Source organism: Andrena cerasifolii, chromosome 5 (genome assembly GCF_050908995.1).
Source record: "Andrena cerasifolii isolate SP2316 chromosome 5, iyAndCera1_principal, whole genome shotgun sequence".
Lineage (NCBI taxonomy): Eukaryota > Metazoa > Arthropoda > Insecta > Hymenoptera > Andrenidae > Andrena > Andrena cerasifolii.
In genome coordinates this window covers 11,651,709-11,665,181 of record NC_135122.1, presented here as the reverse complement: position 1 = coordinate 11,665,181, position 13,473 = coordinate 11,651,709, and the positions used below count along the sequence as shown (strand labels likewise).

General features: G+C 43.5%; 1 protein-coding gene across 5 annotated transcripts; it reads right to left on the bottom strand.

The window, feature by feature from the left end:
* Positions 1-506: 506 nt before the first annotated feature.
* Rock2 (Rho-associated, coiled-coil containing protein kinase 2) lies at positions 507-13,393 on the bottom strand. Of its 5 annotated transcripts, none has more exons than XR_013085409.1 (12): positions 12,876-13,017; positions 11,711-12,033; positions 11,217-11,377; positions 10,791-11,129; positions 9,573-10,706; positions 9,197-9,497; positions 8,388-8,803; positions 7,607-8,248; positions 7,128-7,538; positions 6,846-7,062; positions 6,321-6,625; positions 507-4,105 (listed from the first exon to the last, which is right to left on the bottom strand). XR_013085409.1 is itself a non-coding variant. In XM_076813373.1 (12 exons), the coding sequence occupies exons 2-12, from the start codon at positions 11,889-11,891 to the stop codon at positions 4,018-4,020; spliced, it is 4,113 nt and encodes a 1,370-aa protein (XP_076669488.1). In that variant the 5' UTR covers positions 11,892-12,033; positions 13,289-13,393; the 3' UTR covers positions 507-4,017. The 5 variants fall into 5 exon arrangements, 4 of the variants coding, with proteins under 4 accessions (XP_076669488.1, XP_076669487.1, XP_076669486.1 ...); XM_076813373.1 differs by lacking the exon at positions 12,876-13,017 and adding an exon at positions 13,289-13,393 and having other exon boundaries at positions 6,403-6,625; XM_076813372.1 differs by lacking the exon at positions 12,876-13,017 and adding an exon at positions 13,133-13,269 and having other exon boundaries at positions 6,403-6,625.
* Positions 13,394-13,473: the final 80 nt, after the last annotated feature.

Genomic DNA, 13,473 nt, shown 5'->3' with positions numbered 1-13,473 from the left:
ATCAGAAAAGTGGCCCTGTTTTCCGACCTGTCAAGGGTATGTACCCATGGGATTCGACATTGGATTCTGTGAAAGTTGATTTTTCTCATTCATCGAAGTTTCAAAGCGGAATTTTTAATCGTGGTGCGAAGATAAGATGTAATAAATTTATACGAAAGTCAGCTGTAACAGCGTCCACGATAGGAAATTCCATTCCTGTCGCGCAATGATTTGCGAAGGGGGAAGAGAGAGGTGATTAGATCGTCGATCTCAGGAAATAATTAAGAGGTCGTCGACACGCAGTCACCCGTGCAAAGAGGACCCTTTCATTAATTCAAGACGTCACCTCGGCTCGTCGATGCGCCGCGAATAACCAAAGGCTACTAATTAACTATCGATCGCATTCTAATTAGGCACCCAGCAGTTTTAGACGTTCAAGAAAACAAACGGCAAAATATCCGCAATGTTTCTGCACGCGAGCAATAATTAGCATCGAACAAATATCATCATGCAGCCGGTCGACGAAATTTACTCGAAGATAATTCTAAATTTATTACAAAAATCTACAATTTAGATTCGACGGTTAATTACATGCCCTTTTGCCGGGGAAGTGAACGAAAGGTCCCATCGCGAAAAATTGTATCACGGGACTTCGATTACAGATTAAAAAAGAAAAGCGTAATTAAATCGTGTAGATTCGAAGGTAGAAAATATTTTAAATGACGGCGAACGGTGTCCTTTTGTATTACAATATATCCGTTAGGAATAAAAGAATATTCCACGCTACTGATTGTCAGTACTCGCTAAATACGCGTACATAAGTAGGTCGTAGAATATGTAACGCGAAAAACGAGAACGTTCATTCAATATCGTCGCTTGGAGTCCTTTATACTTCCACGGCGGTCCCTGTGACAGGTCCTCGGGGTAGAATGCATTCGCCACAGAAAAACAAATGAAGAAACTGATGCCAGACATGCTGACTCCGTGTTCTTGTATTGTCTTACCGATTAATATCATATAAATATATAAAAAGACGGTGAATGATCGATCGGGACCTCTTGGACGAGTAAACAAAAAAAAAGAAAGAACGATCGCCTGATAAAAAGAAATCGCGACCGAATCTGTTTAATAATTGATCGTATATCGTAATCATCACTGATGGTGGAAACGGTTCTATGATTCGCGTATTATCTACAAAATACTTTTAATCGTAATATTAATTAATAATATACAGATTGTAAATAACTAAACAATAATAAAATATGCTCTAACAAGTTCACTTTCGCTTCTCCTTTGCTCCTGTCTTCTCTCATTGTCTCGCACTGTCGATACACTTCTGGCCCGCCGCCAGCAGTGCCCTCCGGTGGCAGGCCGGAAGAGGGAAGAAGGCGCGGGGCATTCAGTCGGAAAAAATGGTGTTCCTCGTTTTCGCGATCGCGCTTTGTTTACTAGCACTCGAGGCTCATTATTGAATCGAATGAACGACGGGCAGAACGGATAACGAGCTTCCTTCGGCTTCCGGTTCCGCGGGGGCCGAAGGAATGGCGGCAAGGGACGAAGTGGGTGAATTAGGGAGCACCATTTAAAATGTAGCGACCAGTGAAGAGGGCAAGGTTCGAGGGGCGAGTTAACAGATCGTTGTGGGGCGAGAAAATTTCGCTTTTCAGTTGTCTTATTCGTCTTTGCTCGACCCAGAGCGACGTGACACGTCGCTGAGGTACCATGGTAAGAACACAAACGGCGCGAACGATTAATTAATAATTTCCCTACGCTCGTTAACACCTTCCTCTCCCTCGTCTCCCTGTATATCCCTGCCTCCTCGACGCACTCCCGCGAATCTCGCTCGACGCTGCTCTCTCTCTCTCTCTCATTATGCGTGTCACCTATCCCTTATCTCTCTCCTCGACGTATGTATAATAGCGAATATCGTACATCGTATTAAAAATCCTTAAATTACAGCTTGCAAATATTACCTCTACTATACAAAATCAAGCTCGTTCGTGGCGCTGTTTCTTGGCGTGTCCGCCTCCGTTTGTGCTCGCTTTCGCCCGTCATTTGGTCGCGATCCGCGTTCGTCTTCTACGAACTACATGGCAATGGGGACGGGAAATTACGGCGCAGGGGAACGTCGGCCTCGAATCTTCGAAAAAAAAAGACGGTGAAGGTGGACAGTTGAGAAAGAAGGGCCTACTACGCCGTGCAGTAGTTAAGAGTCTCGAAGAATGTTTAAGAAACGAGAGACATTGAGCTCGAAAGTTCGATCGACGTTTTCCCCTACTGGTAAATTCGCGATGAAATCATTTCGACGCTCATCGTCGCACGTTTACGCCGATCGCGGCATTACCGACGTTCAATATACAAAGCATAATATACGTGTCTCTCGTGCTAATAAAAAGAGAAACTTCGGCAGCCGCTCCAGCTGGCTGGGCAGCGCGCGTGTCTTTCTACAATCCCCCTCGTGGCGCGACATTTTAAATACTTTAATCTCGAAATGTATAAAAATAATAATACTATCGATCTGGCGTGGTAGACACACGACACTGCGTGTCCTCGAAGCGCGCGTTTAAATAACCGCGAAGCAAGCTACATCGCGCGCGTCGGCGTTTCCCTTCGACCCTTTCGATGCTGAAATCCGAACACGTCCCCGTGCGGGGGCCGCGTGGTCACGTCGCAGGACTTCGTAAGCGGAACGCGCCGCGGGCGTCCCCCGCACGCGCTGCACTGTGTTTGAACGCACATAAAGAGGCAACAGCATCCGAAAGGGTCGAACAGCGTCGCACCGTCCACTTTCTTTACGCGATCGTCCGGAAAGTAACCAACGAACTGTTACCAAGTGAAAAACAGCTCCTGCGAATATATGTACAGGGGGATGGGGACATATTTTAAATCCTAAGCGTCTACAAGACAAAAATTACTATTAACACTCGATCCTCGTGGAAAATATTTATAAAACAACACGGTGATCCTCCGGGAATACTACGCGTACTATCGACGAGCTTGCTCGCCAGCTACGGTCGCGAACGCAGTCGGGCAAGTACGAAGAACACGGGCCACGCTCTCAATTTACATACATCGCGATCCCTGTGCCCCATTCGTGAACGCCGCTATCAACTTCCAGATAACAGCTTTCGCGCACTTCCGCCTGGTAAAATTGTCGTGCTTCGTTCCCAGAGAACTTTCATCTTATGTTATTCCAAACAGGCTCCTCCAGTCTTGATTCTCTGTGACATGACTTTCCAACATCCCTTCGATCGATCGAGTTTCCCCATCGTGCGCAGGGTGTTCGTGCTCTTAATACTCGGCCTTCTCTTCTTTTAAAGTAGCGAAGGGCCGAGGGGATAAAATGGAAAAGGATACAATTTCACTGTGTATATATATATATCTCTCTCTTTTTTAATCACTCTTCAAAATTCCTAATAAATTTAGGATCATCAACGCCGTCGCGCATTGTGGCGAAGCGAATTAACTATTTTTAATTTCTTCGATACGCTTCGCCGCGCCTCACTTTACCAAAATGCGGGACGGCCTTAAAGGGACTCTAAACTCTCGAACTGAGAGGCTGTAATTTGTTTTTTAATATTAAGACAGTAAGAAAGATTTGTTCCATCGGAGAAACAGACTTCGAGCCATTGGCTCTCTAAGAATAACGAAACACGTTCGTCTTCCATTTTTCTCCTCGCACCGTTCATTTACAGAAGCGTCTGGTATTAGCCAGGCGAACGCTCTGCGCATCTAAGTCGTGCTCGATTCGTTTAACAAGCCAGCTGCAAATTACAGTTGATACGAGTGACAGCGTTACCAACAGATTATCCGTTTATTCAATTTGTACTCGGATAGGATGCTTGTAAGACACGGGGAATCCGAATTCGAGTTTCTCTGGCGTCGCAAAGCTGTCGCGAGGTTTGAGCGTCGTTCAAGTGTCGTCCGGAGCGATGCGCGCCCGAGCGAACTGATCGACTTGATTCGGTTTACCGGATCGCCGGTGCGGACGTCGAAGCAACGAATTCCAACCAGGTATCGTCGATGCTAACGATAAGGTCACTTGCCCATGCTGGCGTTCGCTGGTAGAGTCGCGGATCGTTGCTGCACCGATAAATATGGCTTCAAGGTAGATCTCGTGGACTCCCTGAAAAAATATAAATCGCTGAGGATTAAACTCGAAGACTCGAGGAAGGGCTGCTGCCACGTTCGGCTCGTTCGAAATAATATCGAGAGCACAGTGTACACGGAGGAGCTAGTTACACAAACAGAAGCTGCAAAAAGCGCAACAGCGATTTTCACGTCTATGAAAGACGGAGACATAAATGCGAAAGCCCCGTTTCAGTGAAACAGTCTCGAAACTTGTGATTTTTTTTATTTCTATATGGAGACACTTAGGGGCCGTCCTTAAATTACGTAAGGGTAATTTTGGTGATTTCTTACCCCCTCCCTTCCCCAGTATAAGAATTCGTAAAATTTGATATTGCAACCCCCTTCTTACGTAATATTTTTTACCGTTTATTTTTTCAGTTATTAAAATTCTTTTAAAGGTTTATATAATTCATTTAACTCGGTTTCGGGAAATTTAAACTAAAACTACTTTTCTGGAACATTAATGATAGAATTTGTATTTATTGAAAATTAGATTAAAAAATATTACGTAAGATACTACCTGACCCCCCCCCCCCCCTTGTAAGAAAACGTAAGAAATTCGCGACCTCCCCCCGGCTTTGGCCTTACGTAATTTAAGGACGACCCTTTACGCGGGATTACTTTCCATCGGTGTCCGAAAAGAAAGTCAACAATTAACAGATTTTGTACTTTTTAAATTTCCTACTTTTCTCTTTCTTAAAAGTAAAATTAAGATTAAAAGTAATCCCTGTAAATGAATATTTCGTTTCGTGAAAGGCGACATTTATCGTGCGTAATGTGAATTGAAAGATATGTATCGCTTAACGTGTCGTATGTCTTAATTGGTAGCATGCAAATTCGCTTAAGAACACACATAATTAATACATTTTAAACTGCGGAAGCGAGATATATCGATTCATTGCTTATCGTGACTCGCAACATGTCGACTCGATTGTTACAACTTTCCATTGTCGGACTCGAAGGCTCGATGGAACAATCGATCGAGGACATCGAGTTCACTGTTTACTGGAGCAACGTACAACCTTTGAAAAATAGGAGATTATAATAAAAACGTAGAAAATAACAGAATAAAAATTAACAAAGATGTGTACTGCTGTACTGCAAGTGTAAACAACATTAAACAATAGCGCGTATATTTGCAAATGATTCATTCATAAATAATAACTTGTTTTTATTAAAATCTATGGACCGCCCTGCAAAAGTTACAAGAACGGTAGCCGTTTCAGCACGTAAAAAAAATATACTAATATTAAGCGCGTGCAAACAAAACGAACCATGGAATGATCAAAATCCACACATTATTTAAATAAAATGAAAAATCAGTCTTCTAATAATTCAAAAAAGAAGCAAGAAATGCAATGGTAGAGGTTATAATTTACGACCGAATAACATTTTCATACAATTTCGATATATCGAAACATCGATTGTAAACATCGATTTTTCGAAGACGATATACTACATCGACATATCGAAAGTGTATCAATCCTCCAGTTCTTAAAATCCTCGATCGTTGAAGTTGAAACAGCCACGTAACACTCGTGCATGCTTAGCTCAAGACTTTTTAGAGCAAATTTTCGATAAAAAAATCTGTCGATATAAGACAATGAAATATAATTGACAATGGTACTCCGTTTCCGCTTTTCGTTGTAAAAACGCACTTACAGAGCACTAAGGGTGTGAGTATCAGAGACATAACAGGAGCCTGGTTGGGTTGGATCAAATTCTAAAACTTATTTTATCAGATTACCCAAGTACCCTACTACAGAACAAAATTTAACTAAAGTCACAATATATCAATCAGCCTGTACTCCAAAGTGAGAAAGTATTTACGTAAAAGTCACTTAACAGACACCCCACTACATTTAAATTTCTCAGTAATCAGCAAACATTTATTTTCTACTTCGGAAATGTTAAAAAATATGGTACAATTAAGTTTCTTATATTCAAAATTCAAGCAATGTAAAATTAAATTTTTCTTTCTAACTCTTCCCTTGCATCTCGAACATTTACGTGTCGTATATTTGACAAGGAAAGTCGACGATCCCAACCAGTGGCCGCTAGATGTACTCGTACACCCCTACTGAACGCCACGCGCATTGATATCGCGCGTTTCTCGTGCGTTTTCCGTGCATTACTGTTGTCGGAAAAGGCACCGAGCGTCTATATCATATAGGGACACGGGGGTGCAAGAAAAATCAAACGACTCTAACCTCGCTACACCCAATCATGCGATGCCACAATACAAGAGAGCTACTTAGTCTCCGGTTACGTTGAGTCGCACGGCTACGCTACCTTGGCGAGATACGCTGCCCCGTGCCATCGACGTGCGAGTTTGCCTTGTAGCCGCATTTTTGCACACGCCTGGACAGTCTCGCTACCCAGTATTTCTGCTCGTCAGGACTACCAGCCAGAATCAGTAGCTCGCGGGCGCTGTTAGGGTCGTAGTGCAATTTGCACGGCGCTATGGCGTCCTCCTTCTTGTCCAGATGCTCCTTGTGCACTTTTATGCGACACCCTGGCACAGAGCGTGATCAGTTTAGTACACTGTCAACTGCTTTAAGGAGGGCGATTTGAAAATATTCGAAGAATCGCAAGGAATTTCCAGTAATATTCGGCTGCAGAGGCGATACGAGTTGATGGGAAAGAAACGAGAGTCGAAGGCCAAGAGATGTGGCCAGAGACGCGTGAAAATTCGGTAAACAAAGGAATATTTATGATGCTGGCCCCGTACTCACTTCGACACTCGAGCGCTGGTGGTGGTCTGAACATATGCCACAGCTGCTTCGAGCATACCTCACAGGTAGTTGGCATGTGATACGATATCGACACGAATTCGTGGCCTTTTAACGATTGCGTGCCTGGCTTATCCGCCAGTTGCGGCAGCTCCACTCCGGGCAGTGTGTTTCCCTCGTCACCTGGACGCCTCGCTTCGCCTTCGCCAGCGTACAGTAACTAGAGATGGAAAGGGAATACGGTTAGTGAAAAGAGTTTCTCTTTTCTCACTGCGTGTAGTTTACCTGGAAAATTCTCGGAATATCTTTGGCATCGGCTCGGATTACATCGCCCTGAGTAACAGATCTAACGTGGAAGACTTTATTCAGATCCAGTATTAAAACCGGATCGGCATTCAGCTTGTCATTCTCGCTGTTGTAGAATATTATCTTCTTCGAAGATACGACAACGTATTGCTTCTTCCACCCGTGCCTCTTAATGTTCTGCTTGTTCGGTACGTTCAACCAACCCTCCAATCTCATCGCGCCGTGCTCGGATAAAACCGAATCCTCGCCGTCGTTCTCCACGGACGAAACGCTGGCCGTTTCCGAGTTCAGCGATGCGATCTTCATTTGCAGCGTCTCTATTTCTGAATCTTTCGAGTCGAGCTCCATTTGTAGCCTCAATTTCGCCTGATTCTCTTCTACCAATTGTGCCTGTGGGAATGTGTTATCGTTAAGAAGATTGCATGGACATTTTCAAGAATTAATGATAGTTTGTTTACTTGTAAATCTTGCAAATCCTTTTGCCATTTAGCTGTCAGTTGCCCGTATTTCTCCCTCTCCTGCGTCAGTTCTTGTTGCAAACGCCTGCAATCCTTCTCCTTCTTCCTCAGATCTGCCGCGGACGCTTTGTTCTTCGTTTTACCACTCGACGACAAATCCTTCCTGTTCATGATCTCCGCTAACTTATTAACCGCCTGCTGCTTCAGCAATTGCTCGGTCCTTAGTTTGCTGCTGAGTTTCTCGATCTCTTCTGCGTTGCACTGCGCTTTAGTGAGTTGATCCTGCAATTCCTTAAGCCGTTTACTTATATCGTCCTTCTCCTTGAGATATTGATCAGCACTCTTCTTCAGTTCACTTTCACTGTCTTTAAGCCGATTTATAATTTGCTCTGTCGCATTCAGCTGTTGATAATGCTTGGTCACGCCATCTCTATACTCCAATTCCTTCATCGTTCGCTCCTTTTCCAGATCCGCCACAGTTTCCTCGGCTATCGATCTCGCTAAAGCTTCGCTGTCTCCTCTGGCCAGCGATAATTGCAGTTGATGGACTAAAGAACTACGCTCTTCTTCTAACTCTTGTTGTAACCGTATCTTCTCATCGAGCTCTTCTCGGAGTTCCTGCGTCTGCGTCTTATACAGTGTCTGGAAACGAAAGATAGAAATCACATACACTGGTACAAAATGAAAGTACCAATATACTCAGAAACAGGGGTTGAAACGGTTTCGAAAATAACTGTTTTAAACCCCTGCTCAGAAATGGCTATTTAAAATGTAGCCTCACCGAGAAGTATGCTTCTGCTTCCAACTGCTCCTGCAATTCCTTTGCCTGCAACTGATCCATGTTCCTCTGGGTCTTCACGTGATGTAGGTCTTTTTCTATCTGCCGTTTCGCTTCTCTCAGCTGATCGACTTCACCAATCAGCTGCTGCTCTCTGGCACGTAACCGTCCAGCTTCGGATGACTGCTGTGCCAGTTCGGTCTGCAGAACGTTTCTTTTCTGCTGTTCCTGTTCGACCTGACCCTGTAATACCTTTACCTTTTCCACCTCTTGCCTATGCTCACCCTCCAGTTTCTGTAATCGTTGCTGTATCTGGCGATAATCCACAGAGAGCATAGAAGTTTGCCGTTCCTTCTCTTGTGCGAGCAACTCGGCACGTTGTCTTCCACTTTTCTCCTCGTTTAGTTTTGCTTGTAGTGCTGTTAATATCACATTCATACATTAGCGTTAGTCGCTTGCTCTCCTTGGCGATTGGTGTGCCAAGTACGTCAATTCGAATACAGTAATGTACGTACGTAAACGGAAATACGGTACGTGCAGCAGGAAAATTGAAAGATTACAATTAGTGATGAAACGCGTGTGAAATAGAAAGGTAATAATAAAATGTAATACTAATCAATTAAATTTAACAGTTTAAAACGATTCAGTATGAATGCGTAAACGCCACAATAGAACACGGATTTATACGGATTGGTGTACATTACCTTCGAATATTTTATTCTTTCGCCCTGCCACGCATATTAGGATAGAAAGGTGTAGCGTGTCAAAAATATAATATCACAATTGTGGAATTGAGATTCAAGGAAACGTACCTTTTACGACCTCCACGTTTGCTTCTTCTTTAGATAATATACGTGAACGTTCTGTTTCTTGATGAGCCACCACTTCCTGATTGTACCTAGCTTGCGCAGCTTTTAGTTCGAGAGTCAAACTAGCAGCTTCTTTCTCCAACGCTGAAATCCTCTCCGTCAATTGCCTGTTATCCATGATTGCTTTCTCCTCTTTCTCGTGACTGTGCTCAAGCTCAAGATGAAGAGCAGAAAGACGAGTTTCCAGTTCAGCAGTTAAAGATGACGCCTGCGACCGAGAGCTACGCTCCTTCGATAATTGCCCCTATTAAAGAAAATGAGAGATAGTTAATCTCCATATTTTTAATAATATTCAATAATCTGGAAGCAGTCCACTTACTTGTAACGTAGCCACCTCTTGCTGTAAATTGTCTCGCTGTGCTTGCCACTGTCCCCTTGCCACCTGCAGCTCGTTCGCCATTCTTTCTGCAGCTTGGCGCGTAACAGTGATTTCAGTGGCTTGCTTCCGTAACCTCGTTACAGTCTCCGTCTCTCTTTCCAACTTCGATTGCATTTCTTTAATTTGTTTCTCCAGCGTCGTGACGCGCTCAGAAGTTTGTTGCGAATTGCTCGCGTCGCGAGCTCTTTTCGTCTGCTCTTCGTCAAATTTCTTCTTCAACTCGACGAACAACGACTCCGCCTTTCTGCGCGACTCCGTCTCGTGCTCTACCCTACGTTGTGCCTCCTTGTAATTGTGTCTCAGCAAAGTCAATTCCTTATCCGCCCTGCCTATCTCCTCGCGCAACTCAGTCTCCCGGCGTGTCATAGCTTCCAACTGCGTCGTCAAAGCCTTTTGCCTTGACTCCAACGATTCCACCTGCCTCTTCTCCCGATCCAATAAATTTTCTAACTGGGAAATTTTAATATCATCGTTTATACCGTTATTGATATGATTCTCTAATCCGTCCACCGACTCTTTCCCACTAGCAGCCATTAATTGATAATCTCCGGAGTACGTGAAGCCGATAAAAGGTAGATGGTTCCCAGAAAATGCTTTCGGTACCGGAAAGCTCTCCTCCGGCCCATCCTCTTTGTCAACATCGTCGAAATTACTGGTATCATCGTCGCCGGATAGCTCTGGTACCACTGGTGGCACGCATTCCCTTAAATTGTCGAAGGTCCATTGATCGTTTTTAAAGAAAGGGTGACTTTTTATCTCGTCCACGCCGTTTCTTCCCAAGCGCTTAGTTCTATCTGTTAGGAAGCCGCATATCAGATTCTTGGCAGAATGAGAGATATCTACTTCTTGAGGGAATTGTAACGAATTTCTATGGTCCATAATCTTCGAATATGTCCCGACTAGTGAATCTGCGTAGAAAGGAGTATCACCAACGAGCATTTCATACAAAAACACACCAACTGACCACCAATCGCATTCCCTTCCATATACACCTTCGCCACCCTGAGATTGAAGTACCTCGGGAGATATATAATCTGGCGTACCCACTGCGGTATCAGAACGAACAAGTCCATCCTGAAAGGCAACAATTAAATATCATTATAACTTCATCGGTCTTTATCTCGTACACTTGACAGAGAATAGTATAACTGTACATACAACGTCCATTCTCATACACGTGCCAAAGTCTGCAAGCTTCAAGTGACCATGCTTATCCAGCAACATATTATCCGGCTTCACATCTCTGTGAACGAATCCCATATGATGTATTGCGTCTAATGCTAGCACCACCTCTGCGCAATAAAATTTCGCCCATTTCTCTGGCACATCGTAGTTTGACATTAAGTTTACTAAATCACCGCCCGGCATGTAGTCCATCACCATGTAAAGATACTTTTGATCTTGAAATGCGAAGTGAAGTTGAACTATCCATTGGGAATTGGCATGCGCCATTATATCACGTTCTTCCCAAAAAAAAGCGGAATCCGATCGCTTGATCTGAGAGAAACAGGATAAGAGCCAAGGACGTAAGTATACATATATAAGGATATGATTTATTTTAAACGAATCATGCACGTGTCTTACCATCTCGAATTTACTGAGTAATTTCATAGCATATACTTTCTGCGTAGACTTATGTCGTACCAACTGTACCTCCCCAAATGCCCCGCGACCTATCACTTTTATTAGAGTGAAGTCATCTGTACGCATTCGCATTTTACAAATATCTTGAGCCACTGAGTCATCTGGAAGCATAAATAGCATTTCCTAAGTTCTATTCCGAGCAAATCAACGCGACCATCGCATTAGTTTAATAAATGTACTCGATACTTTGCTCTTGTCGCGCAAAGTATCTCGTAAAGAATTTAAAAACAGGCCACAATGGTACATCAATTTTAAAATTATTCAATTAATAAATTTGTAACTAAAATTCAGTTTACAAGACCATATCGCTGGCATGAAAAGTATTTTCCTCCAAACATCCTTTTCGAAATGAAAGAGCATTTCCTAGTTTTTCCGCGGAATGAAATATTCTATGGAAATGTTCTTTATATCAATGAAAGGGGTTAAGTACTCACATCTATTCATATATGCTTCTATATTCTTCATACGTTTTACGCTGGGATGATCACAATCCGCCACCAGGGCTTGGACTGTATCCAATAAGCAATCAATATTTGTAATACTTCTCGGATCTCTTATACGCTCCTCCAGCACCCTCAGGCGCCTGCGCCTGTCCTCATCCCGTACTGCATCCATTCCTCCTATTAGAAGCTACAAATGATTTCCCTCAAAAATGTATTGTTCGCGGTGCATCAAAAACAATGCAGAACGAAAGGCTACATGCGATGCGAGCACAATTTACGCACTGCTGCAACAATGGATGGGCAGTCCATGTTTCCTGAAATAACAAAACAATATCAGATCAGTTTCCCACAGAAAACTAAATGCTACAATACCGAAGCAATTACTTAATAAACTCTAAATAATATACACAAATATTCTGCCGCGTAATAACTATCAAACTTGTTTGCATAAAATGATCTCACATAACAGGAACGCATAGGTAATAGTAAATTTAACGTAATTCCCAGAAAAATTTGGTTACCAATTCGCAGATAATGCGCGCATTAACAGCAAACAATTTGAATATTAAAAAACACTGTATCGAAGAAGAAAAGGAAAATATAATACAATTGTCACTTTCATCTTCACAGTTTGCGACAGGAGCAAGATTAACCCGCAGAGAACGAAATTTTTCATAATAAATATAAAAGATTCGTTGGTGGATAGTACACAAAACATTGCACGATGACTCAACACGATTTCTGTACAAAGAACGATCATTGAGGAACAATGACTAACGAATGACTTTAAATAATTGGAATCGATCGAGTAGTGTTCACTGAAATATCTCCCGTTTACATCGAATAATAAGTGGACAGGAGAATTTATTCAACTCGTGATGTCACTCTGGTCGAAAAGAATTTTTATCGCGAGAATGCCAGTCGCGTGATCTCCCAGGCGAATTAGAATTCGAGTGATCTTTCTGCATGTTAATATCCGAGTCGGAAGGCGAGAAATTCTGGTATTGACAAGCCGACGAAGTCTGTCAAGAGGCTCGCGGAGTAAGGTGGATCCCGTGCAGGTGCCTCCTGAGCCCGTCACAAAAGATGTTCCGCGTTGCCCCGTATCTCCCATGGTCGGTTAATTAACGCCAGAATGAAATCCGCTCTAACGTACCTAATATCACGAATACCGTGCTCAGTACTCCGTCTAATCGAATAAAAATACTATAAAATACATTATTTCCCTACGCAAATCGGTCGCGACTGCACACAGCTGAGCCGTGCATGCGCCATTGGGAAAATTCACAACGGTCATCAAAGCCAATGAAAAAATTGCGGAAAACTTGAATTCGCTCGGTTCGCCTCTCGACCCATGTACGGGACAATCGAGGAGAATTCCCTCGGCCTTTGTCCGTGAAAACTGCCACCTACTTCGGACGCGAGCTTTCACATTGTCGGGATTTCAAAATATACTGGCATGTCTCTTCGCGGAGATGTTGGTTATTCGCACTGCACCCGACCACCGTTCGAACCTTCGTTTCTATCGAATCCAGTAGCATAGAGGCGGACCGTCCTCCATGCGCGTACCATTTATCCGAGACGGGCCGAGCGTAGACTGTTCCGCGGCGTGTTACCGAAAAATTACGTCGAAGTCGTTGACGCTCCGTCTCAACGACTTCTTCAAGAAAATCGATGTAATGGAGTGCGGGTATAAGCAAGATGGCGTAGCATTCCACGCACCGAGGTGAGATGCGGGTTTCTGCGCTTGTGTC

Coding starts and splice junctions, on each gene's coding strand:
- Rock2 (XM_076813373.1), bottom strand. CDS start 11,891: ATGGATGCAGTACGGGATGAGGACAGGCGCAGGCGCCTGAGGGTGCTG. Junction 11,378..11,710: donor AGAAGCATATATGAATAGAT/GTGAGTACTTAA, acceptor TTATGCTTCCAG/ATGACTCAGTGGCTCAAGAT. Junction 11,130..11,216: donor TACTCAGTAAATTCGAGATG/GTAAGACACGTG, acceptor TGTTTCTCTCAG/ATCAAGCGATCGGATTCCGC.